The 16,888-nt window shown below is 40.9% G+C and overlaps 1 protein-coding gene across 1 annotated transcript in view; it reads left to right on the forward strand.

Moving 5' to 3' along the window:
* SPIRE1 (spire type actin nucleation factor 1) overlaps window positions 1–16,888 on the forward strand; it is a 170,568-nt gene that overhangs the window by 118,426 nt on the left and 35,254 nt on the right. The window contains exons 5-8 of the mRNA XM_019545681.1: window positions 2,540–2,623; window positions 4,798–4,962; window positions 11,433–11,519; window positions 12,168–12,297. Coding sequence (XP_019401226.1) covers window positions 2,540–2,623; window positions 4,798–4,962; window positions 11,433–11,519; window positions 12,168–12,297 — 466 coding nt within the window. The remainder of the gene's footprint in view (window positions 1–2,539; window positions 2,624–4,797; window positions 4,963–11,432; window positions 11,520–12,167; window positions 12,298–16,888) is intronic.

Below are 16,888 nucleotides of genomic sequence, written 5' to 3' on the forward strand. Positions count from 1 at the left end.
AGGTTACTGGTAGAATTGATTGAAGAGCTATTTTGGGTTTGTTTTTATTGAATATTTTAATTAATGACATTTGCACCAAAAGTAGGATGTGTTGAGGATATTTGCTGATGACACCAAGTTAGCAGAGAGAGTCAGTACACAGGAGGATTGTGTTGTACAAAAGAACTGAATGACCTTGAACTGGTATAATGGGAATCAGATGAATTTCAATAGTACAAAGGAAAAAGTTTTATGTACTTAAGGATTAAGTAACAAGAACTTCTGCTACAATCTGGGAATTCATTAGACTTAGAAGTTGTTGGCAGTCCCTTAGAGTTGAGGATGATTTCCCTCAGGCTTGATGGACCCTCAGGTGACTGAAGAGCCAGATTCTGGATACACACATTCTTTGGCAATGGGGGCATGTTGCACAAGGGAGTGGGATTTGCAGCCCTGGGTTGGTCTCCTTTTCTTTCCTCTGCCACTGCTGTTCCACCTCGAGTCTTTGGGCCTTAAAGTGGTGCGCACCATAGTGGACCAGGTAGTGCCCCACTGAACAGTCAGTAGCTTGCTTCTCCCTGTCATTGATGTCGATGCCTCCGTGCTTGAGGACGATATTGAATGTGTCTTTGTACCGTTTTCTTTGGCCGCCCTTTGAGCGTTGGCCAGCGGGGAGCTGGAAAAAGAGGATCCTGGTGAGGGAGGCGGTTCTCAGACATCCAGATGCAGTGGCCATCCATCAGAGTTGATTTCTCAAGAGCAAGGCTTCAATGCTGGTGGACGTGGCTTCATGGAGGATGCTTGCACTGGTCCAGCTCTCCTCCCATTTGACCCTGTGGCATCAGTAGACAGTCCAGATTTCACTGCAGTAGAGGAGGGTGATCATCATATTAACCAGTTTCCAAATAGCCGAAACCAGTTTAAGATGAACCTGGTTGGATATAGTGTCTGCCTTAACTGATTTAAGTTAAATCAGTTTACTGAATTTCTGTCCCAGATCCCTTCTAGATTCAAGTTAACTCACAGTCCCCCAGCATCCCAGGATGCTTTGCACCTCCCTCAAAAACCCAGCCTTGTAGGAGGGGTGGGCTAGCCTCAGCCCAAGTTGCCTACTCCAGCCAAGCAGGGAGGCGTGTTCTCGGACCCCCTAGCTTCTGGCATGGGCCACTGCAGGCATGTGGCTGCATTTCTGGAATCAAAAGTGAATGTCTGTTTACTTCCATATCAATTCATTCTTTACAGTTTAGACAAACCTTTGAAGATTGAATCGATTCAGCCTTGAGCTTTTTGACTGTCTGTACTTAGCTGAAAATGCAAATGCAATCCGAGGATGTATATCAGTGGAGGCATTGACAGTAAAGATGAGGAAATATTAATGCCATTATACAAAGCATGGGGATTCATCTAGGAAAAGAGCTGCAAAAGGATGAGAAGAGACATTCAGAACTTATCTTGTGAGATGAGAGCTTGGTTTCTTTGTGGTGTTGCCTGCAAGGACCTGTTTGGTATGTAAACCCACAACCCAGCACGACGGGGAACAGACATCTGCATGGAGGGCAGTAGCCCTCTCCCTGGATGAACCACCCACAGCCCCATCCTGTTCCCTGCTGGGGCCCTGCAGCCCCTAGACCCAAGCCCTGCCCAGCTGGGCAGTAGGCCTGTGCAAAGCTTGCAGCCTGTTTGAAACAGGTTTGGCCGAAACAAACCAGGACAATGATCCAAAACACTGAAGCGAATCACTGATCTCCAAAATGGCCGAATCCAAAACTGAATCGAAACACAGCCGTTTCGCACAGCCCTACTCTTTTTATACATTAGAAGCATTTATATTAAACTCGTGTCATTGCCTGTACATTATTAGTCACATTTGGTGCCATGCACCTTACATTTTTCTGGTTAATGAGCTTATTTAATTGTAGCATTCTTGATGAGAAGTCCAAATATTCTGATGCAGTCTGGTGCTTTCACAGAAATGTAGACTTACAGGTCTTGATGCTTATTGCTCATTGCCTGTCTTACAGCCTACAGTTTGTTTTAGGCAAAACAAGCTGAGAATGCATATAATGACTGTCAACAAATCCATTGGGTGGTTAAATACCAGAGAGGGAGTAAAGGTACTTAAGTTAAAGATGACAGTGGCACAAGAATAGATGGCTATAACTTGGCTTTGAATAACTTTAGACTGGGAAGTTGAAAACAGTTTCTAACAACAATGAAAGCAATAGAGTTCTGAAAGAGCCTTCCCCACCCCCAGACAACAGGATCAAGAAGAAACCTAATTATTTTTACAGTGGGGCTTGATTGGTTTATGGAGGGAATTATATGTTGTAGTCACCTTCAATAAAAGGACATTTTCATTGGAAAAAAAAAAATTTCGTGTTGCTAATGCCTGTAAACACTGAAAGCATTTCTTTGAATATTCACCATAAAAAATATGCAAAGATGAGCAGACTCTAAACAAAGCTCATTGTAACAAGCAGAAGCCTGTGAAAATCTTATCTACTTTGCTTCAGTACATCACTGTTATACAGCTTGTTCACAAGTTTATTTTAATTCACAGAATCTGAAGAAGATTCAGGAGATGGACAAAGAAAGGAGTGATGAATCCAGCACAGACCTTGATGAGTTGAAAAATGCTGATTGGGTAAGTCTGTAGCTGAGTAATCATAAATTTTCAGAATTTTTAGTGTTTTATTTTCCCATGTTAAAAAAGTATTGGTGTTTTTAAATTGCTTATTTAACATCAGTTACATTATGTAAAAGTCAGTATATGCAGTGTTTTGGTTCTGTTATAAGAATTTGTTACAAATTCTTCTTCTGTAGTCTCTCACAGTCAGTCTAGGATGATTCTGATCTATGGGTCCAAAGATAGCCAATGAGATTGAACCAGGGTATAATTCTGTTATAAATTACAGAAATGGTGGAAAACAACTGATATCCCATACTCGCATTAGTAGCAGGGAAAATAACTTGCATGTAAATGTTTTTTCTCTTTTCTGGTTGAAATTCAGTACGTCTCAGCGAAGTTTTCATGAAGGAACTTGCAATTAAAAAGTTCAAAATGTAATCAAAGGCTGTATTGACAATACATCATAGCAGCACAGATGCAGAGAAGTTAGACTCAGTTCTACCCCGCACCTCACCCCACCCTGCTCCCTGCGAAATGGATAAGAAGAATTTGTGGAAGCTGTTCAAGGGCATGGGTGACCCAAGGAACAAAATACAATTGAATAGGAGAAATTTCTTAGTGGTTAAAGAAGTCTCCCAATACTTCTACCTGCTGAAAATTTGCTAAAAATTTCTGAATAATAATTTTGGGCCAAGGAATAACAATGAGTAGTTGTTTCTTAATTAGTTCATTGTTTGTTGTATCTGCCTATTACCACCAGTATGCTCAAACTTTACAGATGCTTACGTATGTATGAAGTCAAGGTTCCCTTTAAGCTTTGCTATCTAAGATACTGATCCTCATGGACATGTTAAACTTTTATTATATTACATTGCATGTGCTAAAATACAAACTACATAGGGTGCTGACAGATGCGGGGGAGGTGGGGGATGGGTTGGGGGGTGGAGGGTGGAAACCAGTGCTTTACCGGAAGAGGCATTGCATCAGTTTGACCCAGCTCACCCAGGATTTGTATAGCTTGTGCTTCAGTGGGACTTTTTTGGCATTTTAATCTAATAGTTTATTAAATAAGCTATTAGATAAAAGCACCAAAAAGCCCTGCTAAAGCGTGTGAGTTATACAAACGCTGGGCTAGCAGGGTCAAACTGATGCGATACTTCTTCTGGGCACATGCTGAAAGAAAAGTGCCATTTTGGTTTTTTTCCCACATTTGTAAGCACCCATAGTGTTTCGGTGCTAAAGCCAGTTATGTGAACTCCGTGGGGAAGACGCAACAAAATGATAACATGCTGTGCAGATTCCTTATGTAGCTCTGTCATTATATGTTCCTCATTATATGTCATATCCCTGCTATTCCAGTTTTGCCCATCTCTTGAGCTGAGAGCAAGTCTTGCTGAGTTAGAAAGTGATTTTGTAAAATCCATGAGGAACCAAAGGCAGACAAGTTTCTTTGGGTAAATCTAATATCTTTATTAGACCAGATCAAATAGTTGGGGAAAAAAAAATTGTTAGCAAGCTTATGTGCTTAAAAACCTTTGTCAGGGTTAAACCCAAAAGCTTGCTAAGAAAAAAATTTCCAACTTTTTGAATTGGTCTAATAGAAGATATCAGATTTACCCAAAGAACCATGTCTGCTTATGTCCTTAGACCAACATGGCTACAACCTACCTCCCTGTAATGAGGAACCAAAATAACTCACAGCTTTTGTTTTCTCTTCTAATTTAAGATACAATGTGCACATGAATCCAGTATGACTTTGAATTTAAGACAACCCCCCAAAACTAGATTCTATATATGGAAATTAAAAATATATATTCATAATTTGCCCCCCCCCCCACTCCAGCACACCTTCTCACCTCAGCTGCAGTTGGGGAAGCAGCAGCAGGGAAGCAAGTAGTGTTGGCAGGCAGGCGATGGTGGGGCAGGTAGTCTGAGCTCAGCCTGGGGCTGCTGTCACTGCCACTGCCAGGCTGAAGCTGCAGCTGAGGCTAGGAACAGGCTGCAGAGCAAAGTCAGTGTATCGGACTGCAACCGTGAGCCCAAGCTGGGGTTGAAGTCAGTCAATTTTATGTAATGGGTTTAAAGATATTCAGATGTGGGGAGTCAGCATTTTTTAGGTTAAACTGTCTTTGTACTCAGGAGTAATGAATGCAGACATTTATAACAATATTTGTTTCCTGTGTCTTCAGGCTCGTTTTTGGGTACAGGTGATGCGAGATTTGCGGAATGGTGTAAAACTTAAAAAGGTTCAAGAGCGTCAGTACAACCCTCTCCCAATAGAATATCAGCTCACGCCCTACGAGATGCTGATGGATGATATTAGATCTAAGCGCTACACCTTAAGGAAGGTTATGGTAAGTTACAACAGTTGGCACCCTGGCTATGTGCCCCCTGCCTCCCCAAGCTGCATGTCACATCGTGTGAGGCCCCTTGTCCCCTCTGTTGTGGGCGCACCCTGCTACAGTGCACCATGTTTCCCTCCCTCCCCCTTTTGGACTGCAACCTGTGCCACACCACTCTCTTTGCAGCACACTGGGTCTCTGCCATGGGCAGATCTAGACTTTTGAAAAGGGGGTGCAGGGGGTGAGATTCATCATCACATGTAAAAACACTTTTCTTTTTTACTCCAGTTAAAAATGAACCTAGAAACCTTACTGATATGCTAGGGGCCTAGGGCTGTATTATTCAGTTTAAGATTAAAATAAAAAAACAAAGATAACTTCACTGGAATTGGTTAAAAACAGTCTGCAGGGCTGTGAAATGGGAGCTTCGTTACCAGAATCACCTAACAGACAGCAGAATTTCAGAACAAAGTTTAGCTTGATTGGTGGAAAAACAAGACTATTAAAAAAGTGAGGGTCATTAAAACCCCTGGATTGAAGAGTTTAGACGTAATTGACTCCCTCAGCACCGCCTGACTAGAAATGCTGCTGCCACTTCCAGAGAGTTAGTTTTAAACTTTGGGTGGAACATAATCAAACAGGGCTGCAGGTGCACCAGTGCACTCCCTTGGGTCCACCTCTGGCCTCTGCCCTCCAAGCAGGAGTTCCCTCAGGGTAGCTATGAAAGCTGGAGGAGTGCAGGAGAGCCCTGAGATTTCTGTAGTAGTAGAAGAAGAGCAATGGAGGGAGCAGCATCCAGAAAAAGAGCCTGGGGACCATAGGTTGATCCCTTGGGGGCCAGATGCAGCCCGTAGGTCACCTTTTGGACACCGCAGAGTTAGAGCAGTATTAATATAAACATGAAAGGTCCTTCTTGGCTTATCTTCAATTTTTAGAATTGGCCTCCATTCTAGTTTAAACTGTATCCTAAAGTTTGAAAATGATTCTAGAGCAAATAATTAACCTAGTAAATGCTATACACTGCATTTTCATGTGACAAGAACTGAAAAATTGCAGCAGACAGGGAACCTAAATTTTATATCCTTGAACAAATTGATTTTATACTGTCTTCCTAGTGACACCAAACATGTTCTGCCATTCTTCACTACTGAGTAGAAATTCTTGTAGGCTCTTCATGGTGGGGACACATTACTCTCAGATCATAACATAATTTTGGAAAGTTAAATGTGTTCATTTGAAGATGTTAGGCCATGATACTTTGAAAACTCTAGTGCTAATGAAGTGCTGTAGGAGGACATTTCCTAAAGAAGAAAACCTGAAGTGTTTGCATATACATCACATGCTGGACTTACTGGAGCAGTAGGGGCCCATTTATGTTTCATATATTAATAATGTATGGGATTTTATTATTTTCCCTTGAAATCTTCACCTGTAAAAGCCTCATAAATTCTGATTTGGGCACAATTATGTTAGTGCAGCCTAGTGCTTCTATGACGTCCAAGAACAAGTTGAGTCTTGAAGGCAGGCTTCAAATGTCAGTGGTTTACTTGTGGAATATTTATCTACATCGTAAAGGTACAGATTAGGAAACTGTATGGTCTGCGGCAGGAGTGAACAACCTGTGGCACATATGCCACAAGTGATACAGACCACATCTGTATGTGGCATGCAGCAGGTCAGAGATGGGACAGGCAGCATGGTGGCAGATGGGGAAGGAAACAGAAAGCAGAGCAACAGATCAGGCATGGAGTAGAGGGCAGGAAGCAGAAGGGAGAGCAAGGCAGGATTGGAGTAGCACTTGGGGAGTATAAAAGCCTAGTTTGGGGCATGCCTGCCAGAAAGGTTGGTGTGGCAAGGCACCTTTGAGTGCTCACTTGCAGCAGGACACCTGTGGTGCCTGCCACTCAAAGGGCCTGAGTAGCAAATGGATACTGTATCAAGGAAAAACATTTGTGAACTTGAAGGAAGCTAGCACAAATCTTAAGGCAAAACAAATACAAGGTAGTGTATTTGAAGTAGTTGAAGTGCTTCTACTCTGCTACAAATCTATTTTTTTCCTTTTGATGATTGGGATGGAATCCTGTGCTTCGAGCAGATAAGCAGTGGATTATTAGAAGACTAAAGATTTTTAGGGAAAAAAAACTAGAAGGAAAAGAATCTGAGCACCCAAACATTCAAGTAAATTAACATGTTTCCTTAAGAATAGAAATAGTTCATTACAAGTGAACTGAAAGGCTTTGTGCCTGTCAGGAGCAGAATTTAAGTCATCAGATCTAAGTTTTTCTTACAGCAGATGCTGTTGTTCAAAGTACATAGTGGTAGGGCCAAAGTAAGTGCATAAATAGACAAATAACATCCTTATCTTTCCTGAACTTATTGATTCAGAGGCCTGTATTAGGTGTTAAAATCTCATCCACTGCAAAATAAAACCTTGTGGGCCTTGACTTTTGGACATAATAGATGTATTATTGAGTGCTGTAGTTTTGTTTGAATGGGTATCCTCAGCTTCTACCAAATTAGCTTCAACTTCACCTTCTGTTAAACTAATTCTGTTTCTTCTCAAGAGTTTTTCTTTATTACATGCCTTCAAGGCCTGCTATGTTTGTTCCTCCTGGCATCCAAACCTGTCTGCCTGCAAACCTCCAGTTCTATCCTGCTGCTTTCAGCTGTGAAATACTAGGCAGGTTGTCTAAAGTGATCTTTGGGCGCACACACCTAAACATAAATTAGGATTAGAATCTGCTGCAGATATAAAATCTGTGGTACTATTTGACTGTCTGACTATGGTTTTCTAGTATCTTCATAATGAAAAAATAACTAGGTTATTACTGCATGTTTCCTCTGAGAATTTTGTTTTATTGCTGAGTATGCCTTAAGATATTCACAAAGTTGTACAATAATAAAGATACAATTTAATATGGAATAAAATTTACTAAAGCCTGCCAGGTTCACACATCAGCACAAGCTCACTTAGTTCTCATCAGTACAGCATCTTTTAGAAGGCTGTCATGGATCATACCTAAATATATATCATCCCATCAGAAGACTGTTATAATTATTATATAAAAGGAGAAGGAAAGATTAAAAACCCCAAATCTGAACTGAAAAGCAGCCAGGGGAAGAAAAATTATTTTTCTTCCTGTCAGACAAAACAGATACTTGGCAGAATTGTTAACAAAGCAGGTGTAAGAGTTATCAGCATTAATGGGTACCTATCAAAGTCAACATTAATAATTATAACAGAATGTTACCTAAATCTTACAATTATGTGAAAAGCCATTATAAAGTAAATTACTTTCATTTATGTAAAATGATTACTTTTGGGGGGTTCATAATATAACACCTTAGCAAAATAAAAGTATTATTGGCCTGAGTGCCTCCAGAAGGAATTTTGAAAACAGAACAGAAGATTTAATTTACAGTTTATTTAGAAATGTTTTGGGTGCTCCAGATTGTAAGGCAAGGTGGGGTAATAATTACTAATAACTGCAGTTTTCTGTTTTTCATTGATCTTTAATAGTATAAGAATTCCAGCTATTTTAAAGGTAAAGGTCAAAACTACTAAAGTTGAGTTCTATAGAATTGTGGCTACTTCTCCACTTTTATTATAAGTAAGTGCTATAGCTAAGCAATATTTCCTTCAGTAAATAGCTGAACTTTCTTGTATGTAATTAACCTGTTTAGCCACAAATTAGATTTATGAAACTTGATGGTGATGGACTGAATGCAAGTGCAGGCAGCCATTTTTAATTACTTTTTAATTTTACTCTGTTTTTACTGTGTGACTGTTTAAATTTCTGGTGGATCTTATGACTTCAGTAGGTTACTAATTTTACCTGTTTAACAGCAACAGTTTATACAGAAGTTTGTACAAAGTTATTCTTTAGACTTTATTTTAGAAACTTTTCCCCCCAAAATAAGCATTTGGGATAAATTCAAAAGTTCTTTAGGGCACTCTGAGTAAACATTAGCATAGGGCAATGCAACTGGTAGCCTGGCTCCCAGTCTGCTTTGGCAGCTGCTGCCTCCAAAGTCTCCAAGCTCCTTCTCCATTCCTCAGCTTTTTACTGCTACTGCTGCTAACTATGTCAGTCACCTTGACACAGGTTTCCTTTGTGACCTTGAGGAATTCTTTGAATGCATCTTTGGCTTCAGTTTTTCCAGCTGTGAAATAGTTGGGCTTTTAACCCTTATTGATGGGACAGTGGTAGCTTGTTATTCAGTTCAGTGTGTAGGGTACTTGGAGTTTGACAGCTCTTGAAAAGTAGCCTGGAGATGAGAGATTTCTTATCTTATTTTCAACTGTGAAAACCATGAAGCTTTCTGAAAACTGTCAATTTTTTTTTTAAGTGGAAAATATACTTAATTAATTGCTTTAAAAATAATACTCTCCATCTCATAAAGTGTCATACTCCCTTCTAATTGAATCGTTTATTTTCATGTCTTGATTATTTACATTTATTATCAAAGTCTATCTTTTATCTGCAAGCTCAGTTTAATCTTCAAAGCATTTTTTAAAGTAGTCAGGTGACTTTAAACATTGACAAATTTAGAGTGGAGCAATTTTAAAGTAATACCATCACTTTTTGCTGAGATTTGGAGACATGGGGGACATCTTCAGTTTCCCACTAGAGTGATGGAAGTACCATGTGAAAGCACAGAGCTAGCCTGGCCCACCCCACAGGTGCATGACTCCTGCCTTAAGTGCCATGATCCCCACATGATGGCACAGAGTCAGTCCAGTTTGGTTCAGAAGCATGCAGCAGTGAGCCACGCTAGCTCCATGCCATGTGCAGCCCCTGGGACTCACCTAGAGCCATGTGCCATCCAGGGGGCTCTGCCTATTGTGGGCCATGAGTGTCCTGAGAGCCCATTGCCTGCTGCTGCTGCCACTGGCAGTAGAGGCTATGCGCCATGGGGGGCAAGGGGTATGTGGTAGGGGAGGCCCACACTTCCCCCACAAACCCGACACCCCCTACACAAACTCTCACCCCCCACACCTCCTACACACACCTACATACCCCATAAAACCCCCACAAACACACGCACGCACCCCTCCTCAAAGGCCACACCCACCCACATATACACCCATACCCCCACAGACCACACCCCCCACATACCACATACTAACCCACACACACATCCACAGTCCCCCACAAAACCCATCCACACACCACACAAATCCCATACCCCCCTTACACACACAATATACAAGAGTAAGACTTTATTTTGAGCTATTATGCAATCACCTCTATATACACTATGCAAATGCATGTAAATCAGGACAAAACTATTTTTTAAAATAAAATTAAAATATGTCCTAGTAGATATTTGATTCATAGTATATGATTTCTTTCTGGTTCCGAGATGGCAAACCCCCCCCCTTCCCCCCCCCCCCCCCCCAGGATTGCTTTTGGGGGGCAAGGGGTAGGACTTCTCATCCCCAGATGGTGTTCTGGGCAGGGCACCTGTCAAGGGGTGGGGCTACCCTTGTGGCCCTTGGGAACTCACCAAAAGTCATTAAGGTGCCCTCCAGGCAAAATAATTGCCCATCCCTGATCTAAAAGAATGAGAAAGGACACTTGATCTTTTCCTGTTTCCAGAAACAGATCTTTAGTCAATGGGACTAGCACAGTCTGAGTGCCCATACCCAAATCAGAAACCACATGTAAAAGGGCTCATGAAAATATCAGGAATCTATGTAATGCCTGAGTTGCCTCATCACAACCTTCTTGATAACCTTCCTGGAAAACAGAATATTAGAGCAGTGATCATCAACCAGAGTGCTGCAGCTCCCTGGTGTTCCATGAGGTTCCTTTAAGGATGTCATTGGATGCCACACAAGTATCACACTTAAGTGTGCAAACACCCACACAGTTTACAAGGTAGGAATCCATAGTGTCAAAAATATTCTGACCTGTTGTGGTCTTTCTGAGTTCCTTGCACCAGAAAAACAGGTTATTTTTCTGTAGTCAAGAGATGAGTGAAAGCTAGGAGTGGCATTTTCTGAAGGGTGCTTTGAGTCTAACAAGGTTAAGAACCACTGTATTGGAGACAGCATAATAATTTGCTAAGTTATCAGCATCACAAGTTGTTCTCTTGGATTCAAATAGTTGGCTAAGAGCTGTTTGCATCTTGTCCTCCAAAACAGGGCATTGACAAACTTCTGCAGTAATGAACCCTCTGTTCTCCTGCAAGCCCTGATTTCACCACTAAATCCCAAGTATTAGTAATTAACATTACTGTGATTGCATTCATTCTACATCTGCTTATAAAATTAAAATGCTCTTATATGCAGCATTTCTTTTCTATATCCTGCATACAGATTATCACTTTTTTCAGAGCTGATGACACATTTTAGAATATGTTTGTGTCAAAACTCTAAAGGCTCCCTCTGGATGTTAAGTATGTTCATCTGATTTCATTTGAGAGCACAAATTTGAATGGAGAGCATAAAACATGTTTCATTTTCCTTCTTTCAGGTCAACGGTGATATTCCACCTCGATTAAAAAAGAGTGCTCATGAAATAATCCTGGATTTTATCCGATCACGACCTCCATTAAACCCTGTATGTAATCCAATATGTTTCTTCCTAATGAAAGTATGGCTTTTAAAATGTGCTTGTGGTCAGAGAATAGTTGTGATTTCTTTTGTTTTAAAATGATGCTGTAGCAAAAATATGTGTGTGCTGCACCACAAATGTTGTCTTGTATGTATAAAACAAGGTCTGTGTAAGAAGATCGTTGTAAAACCATGGAACCTTTACATTAATATTAGTGCCATATCTGCATGCAACTATGTTGTCTCAGAGCAGTGATTCTCAACCAGAGTGCACCCAGGGGTGCTGTGAGATGCTTTTGAGGGTGCTGCACAATATTAGCACTGTTTGGTGTACAAATATGATGTACACAAGACCAGAAATTTCAAATAGAAATCCATAGCATCAAAAACATTCTGGCTGTTGCATTCTTTGCAATAGAAAAAATGTTCGAAGAAAGCCTAAGAGCTGGCATTTTCCGAGGTGTGCCTTTAATTTAAAAACATTGAGAACCACTGTCTTAGAGGCTTTCAAAATTATCCTTCCAATATTCTGGTTGTCTTTTAAATGAATGCATGTAAAATCACTTCAAGATAATCTGCTGCTTAAAAGAACACTTATGGAATCACTTCCAGGGAGTAATGTTTTGCGTTAATAGTCACTGTTTTAATTCCAAAGGCTTCTGCAAGAAAACTGAAACCAACCCCACCTCGACCACGCAGTCTCCATGAAAGGATATTAGAGGAAATCAAGGCAGAAAGAAAGCTGCGTCCTGTCTCACCAGATGAGGTCAGGCGTAGCAGGCTAGGTGAGTGTATTGTTCATATTAGCACCTGTCTTGGGCATCAGTGCTCATATAAAAGTGACCCATGTAGGCAACAGTATTATTAATCTCTGCAGAGTGCTAAAATAGAGGCAGCGGATCTTCCAAGCTTTCCTAGGACCGTATGGCTTTTCCAGTATGTTCAAATCGTTATTTCCGTGCTTTAAGAAGATGACACTGTATAATTCAGCCTGATCTCTGTAGGTTTCTGATGTCATAAATAGACTAATTTAATTGCCATTACATTTATTGTTTGGTAGAGGAAATTCCATTAAATTGGCTCATAGATGTGAACAGAAGCTTGTTTTCCTAATATGCAGTAAGATGTACTTCTTAGATCTGATCTTAACTCATTTTATTCTCTGTATTTTTTGCTGTCAACTTCATTAGTCTCTTTATTCTTTAGTGATTATTTGTTTTTATTTATGTTTTGCCGAAATTTAAAGATAAGAGTATTGCATCAGTTGGGATGTACAATTGTGCTTCATTCTATTAGCTATGGAGTGGGACCCTCTATAATCATGTGTATGACTTATGAATTAGTGACTGATTAAGATTTACATAACAAAGTGTTTAGCTTCTACAGTACATAAATAATGATTAGTTGCCTATTATGAGGGACCTACTTAATTCATACTTTTGTGGAAACTACAGGAAATCTGAGATTGTCCATGAAACCCACAAAATCACCAAAAAAACTTAATAAAAATAAAATACTGGCTCCCCAGCAAAAGACAGCAGTCCTTGCTGACCCAGCACATAAGGGGTGGGGGGAGGCAATTGACTCTATCTGGCCTGTTTGATCCAGCACCCAGGGGGGTGGTGCTGGACAGAGCAGGCAAGCAGGGTCTCCATGAAGACCGTTTGGGACTCCCACACACAAGATGTGCTTGGCCATGCAGATGGTATGGGGCCATAGGTGGACAGGGAGCAGTGTTGGAGTGGAACGAGCAAGCCAAAGCCAGGATTGTGGGAGGGTTATACCATGGGGCTGGGGCCAAAGCCTGGGGCAGAGTCATGATCTGCTCTTTGCACTTCCCTGCCCATGGAACCGGCACCCGTCACAGGGATGTGCAGGGAACAGATCCGATCCTATCCTAGCCCCATTCTGTCTGCCCTGCCAAGTGAGCCCTGCCCACAGGGGCTCCAAGCTAGTCTCCATAGAGACCCCCTGACATGCTCCACTTGGTGCCCGTGGTGGTGGGTACGGGGTGGACTGGCAATGGCAGCTGGCCAGAGTGAGCCATCATGGTGGGGGCTGCCAGGATGTCAAGTCTGGCTGCCACACCACTCCTGTCCTGCTGTGTGGCTGGGACAATGGAATAGGCCACACACACTACAGCCCAGGCTGCCCCCTGTGCCTAACCAAGGGACCTACCACAGGCCGGACAGAATCTCTTGGTGGGCCATATCTAGCTCATGGGCCATAATTTGTCCTCCCCTGTATTATGAAGTAATAGAAACATCGCATTTTTCAGCAATCACCATTCAAGACTATTAAACTAATGTAAAGCCTGACAGCTAAAGAGGTTGTAAATGCCCTACTCTGTCTTTCATTTTCTTTTCTTAAAATATTTACCTATCACAAGGAAGTTTTGTGAGCTATATTTGTGCAGAGGAAGCCTGTTGAAGAGGCAAAGAAACAAACTACAATTGCAATTCTGTTTTAACAGGATATGTGTGCATAGTTGTTTAGAAGTGAATGCAATTAGGGTGTAATCAGTAGTGATTACTACCGTATTTATTTAGATACAAGACAAGGTTTTTCCCTCAAATAAGTATGGAGGAAACAAGCCCCTCATTTTATATTCTCACATAAGGAAATCTCATTAAATACATTGTTTGTCATTAAACTGGTGCCAAAAGCAGTATGTGCTCAGTAATGGAAACCAACTATGATAAAACTTAGCCAATACTGAACATGACTCTAAAACACGTGGTCCATATTATGCAAACATCCTAATGGAAACTTACAACAAGGATGGGTTAATGCAACCCATCTGAACAAGACGTACAATAGTGCCCAGCATACTCAGTCTCCCTTAGCACCAGCTCTTTTTCAGGTCATGGTGAGTCGCTACATTGAATATATTTCAACTTCCTCTTCACACCCACAACTGAGCTGCACCTTTCTTTCTCATTTCCAGTGATTCCTATTTCTTCACCAGCTTTAAATATTTGGTAAACATCACCAAACAGGGCCTCAAACACTTCACCCAGAATCCCTCTTTCACCTCATCTCTCAGCCTGTCACTATGATTATTGTGGTCCTGAACCCCATGAGGTGGAGCCAGACCAGATTTATAGGCAGATGAAGCACAGGGCAATTTTTGGAGCATCCGAGGACTTGTGACAAGAACACATGGTTCCAGTCATGAATGGGGAGACGGGTAATTAGCACATGGATATTTTGTGGAGGGTATACTGATCACTGCTTAGCTGTGGGTTCACCATGCCTTGAAACACTGTTGACTATGCTGGGGTACAGTCCAGTAAACTACATGGTAAATTATAAGCCTTTTGGCTTTGGACTAAACTCATGCATAAAGGCAGCTTCCATAGTTGCAGAGGAAAACCGCTTTCTCGGCAAGAGGTAGTACGTTGACCTAAGTAAGGCATCATCTCCCACTTTCTCTTCCAGTGGGAAGATCTTGGCTATATGCCCACTTTATGGAAATGAGAGACTTCTCCTCAGCTTGCTCCTGTGGCCATACAACTGAGGGCAAGTGAAAGTTGGGGGCATCCAAACCCCAAGTCTCCGGGCTTGGGCCCACATGTAGGACGCCTGCCAAAGGATTTGGAAGCATCTGAAGCCCCAGGCAGGGGTAGAAGATATTTGCTGGTAGAAGGGCCACATATAGTTTTTGAATGACTCATGGATTTGGAATTGATTTCTCGGATTTGGTTTGGAACATGAAAATTTTACTTTAAAAAAATTGTACTATATATAAGTAGGTACGAAAGCACTGCTTCAGAGTGTTTTTATGGAGTAGCTGTGCAGTTTCAAAAAAGGTCAAAAGGTAAAGCTTGCAGCAGTTTCAAAAAAGATAAAATCCATTCATTATGGATGAATCAAGTCTGTGAGAATCTGTAGTAATTTCTCTATATGCAAATTCATAGAGTTATGTTTATGTCAGAGTCAGTATTTTCAAACGTGTCCCTCATTTCCACATCCTCAGGGAGAGCAGGGATGGAGAAAGTGCTGCAGGGGGAAGACATTGCAGGGGGAAGGTAGGGAAGGAGTTGCAGGGGGAAGAAGATCCGAGTGAGGGGTAGCGGACAAGGTAGAGGATCTGATTCTCTCCCCTCCCTCCTCCCTGCCCCCCACATTTATTTTCCCTGCTGTAACTGGGTGCCATCGACTCAAAACTTCTAGGAAACGTCCGCGGAGATTTTCAGGGACACATTTTTTGGGACCTCAAATGCCCATCTTTGGTTCCAGGAGGTCGGTGAGACAAACCTGCAGGGCAGAACGGGTTTAACAAATTCAAGGCCAACCTCCAATAATTATATGCCTGGAAAATTACAACAAATTTATAAGTTTTCCATATATAGAATGTCATAATTGGTGGGTCATGTTATATTCAGAATTGTCTTATAGTCAAGTAAATACACTATATTGGTAAAGTTTGGGTACCATTTGAACAACAGGATGTTCTTGGCAGTGATTTTTGTGGACCATCTGGATCCTATTTGGGATTTGATTTATGGTTGACAGACCTCCTAGGTGTTTATTTTTTCAGACTTACTTTTTTCTATTTGAAAGCCTGAAAGCTCAGCAGAATCGTGAGAGGTTTTATTTTCACTGCTTCAGTATGTAAACATTTAACTTTTAATGTATACAGTGTTCTTTGTCTCAGAACTGTACTGTGTCCTTACAGAGGGAGCAAGTTCACACCTTTAGATCAAATCAGAATTTTAAAGATAGATTTTTAAATTCCAAAAGCAATTCCAAATTTCAGACCATTAGTACCTAGATTTTGGGGTGAGGGACTTGGATTCAATATAAAAGTGCTCCAGTAACTACTTTTCAAATTAAAAAGTAGTTTTTAATTTTTGGAACCATGGCTATCTTCTTCCAGCTTTTTAGAACTTTTTGAGAGATGAATGGGTGATGTTTTAGAGTTTATTTAAAAAACTAGAAAAGTTTTGCTGAAACAGCTATACAAATGTTTATTTGTCACCAGCATAAAGAACGGAAAAATACCTTTTGACTCGTTTAGAGGGAGTTGCTTCTTATTTTGAAGTATGCCATTTTTTTCCTTTTTTTTCCCAATGACACTGACAAACTATTTGAAATCTTTGTATTTTCTTAGGAGCAAAATTCACTTATATACGATAGAATTGGGATGAGAAAATGGCTAGTACATTTAGAAAGCTAGAAATGGATCAGGCTTACAGATAAGTGTTGCATGTAATTTAGTAATGAAATAATAAGGTAATAAGGTTTAGGATTTATAATCTAAATGGAAGAACAGAGAAGGGAGAGATGAGTATGGCTAATCCAGTTAAATCATCAAGGTGGATGTCTTTGATAATACCATAACAGTGAAAATAGAAAAGGTCTTGAGAGGAA

Source organism: Crocodylus porosus, unplaced genomic scaffold, assembly GCF_001723895.1.
Source record: "Crocodylus porosus isolate Cpor-Errol unplaced genomic scaffold, CroPor_comp1, whole genome shotgun sequence".
In the NCBI taxonomy this organism is placed as follows: Eukaryota; Metazoa; Chordata; order Crocodylia; family Crocodylidae; genus Crocodylus; species Crocodylus porosus.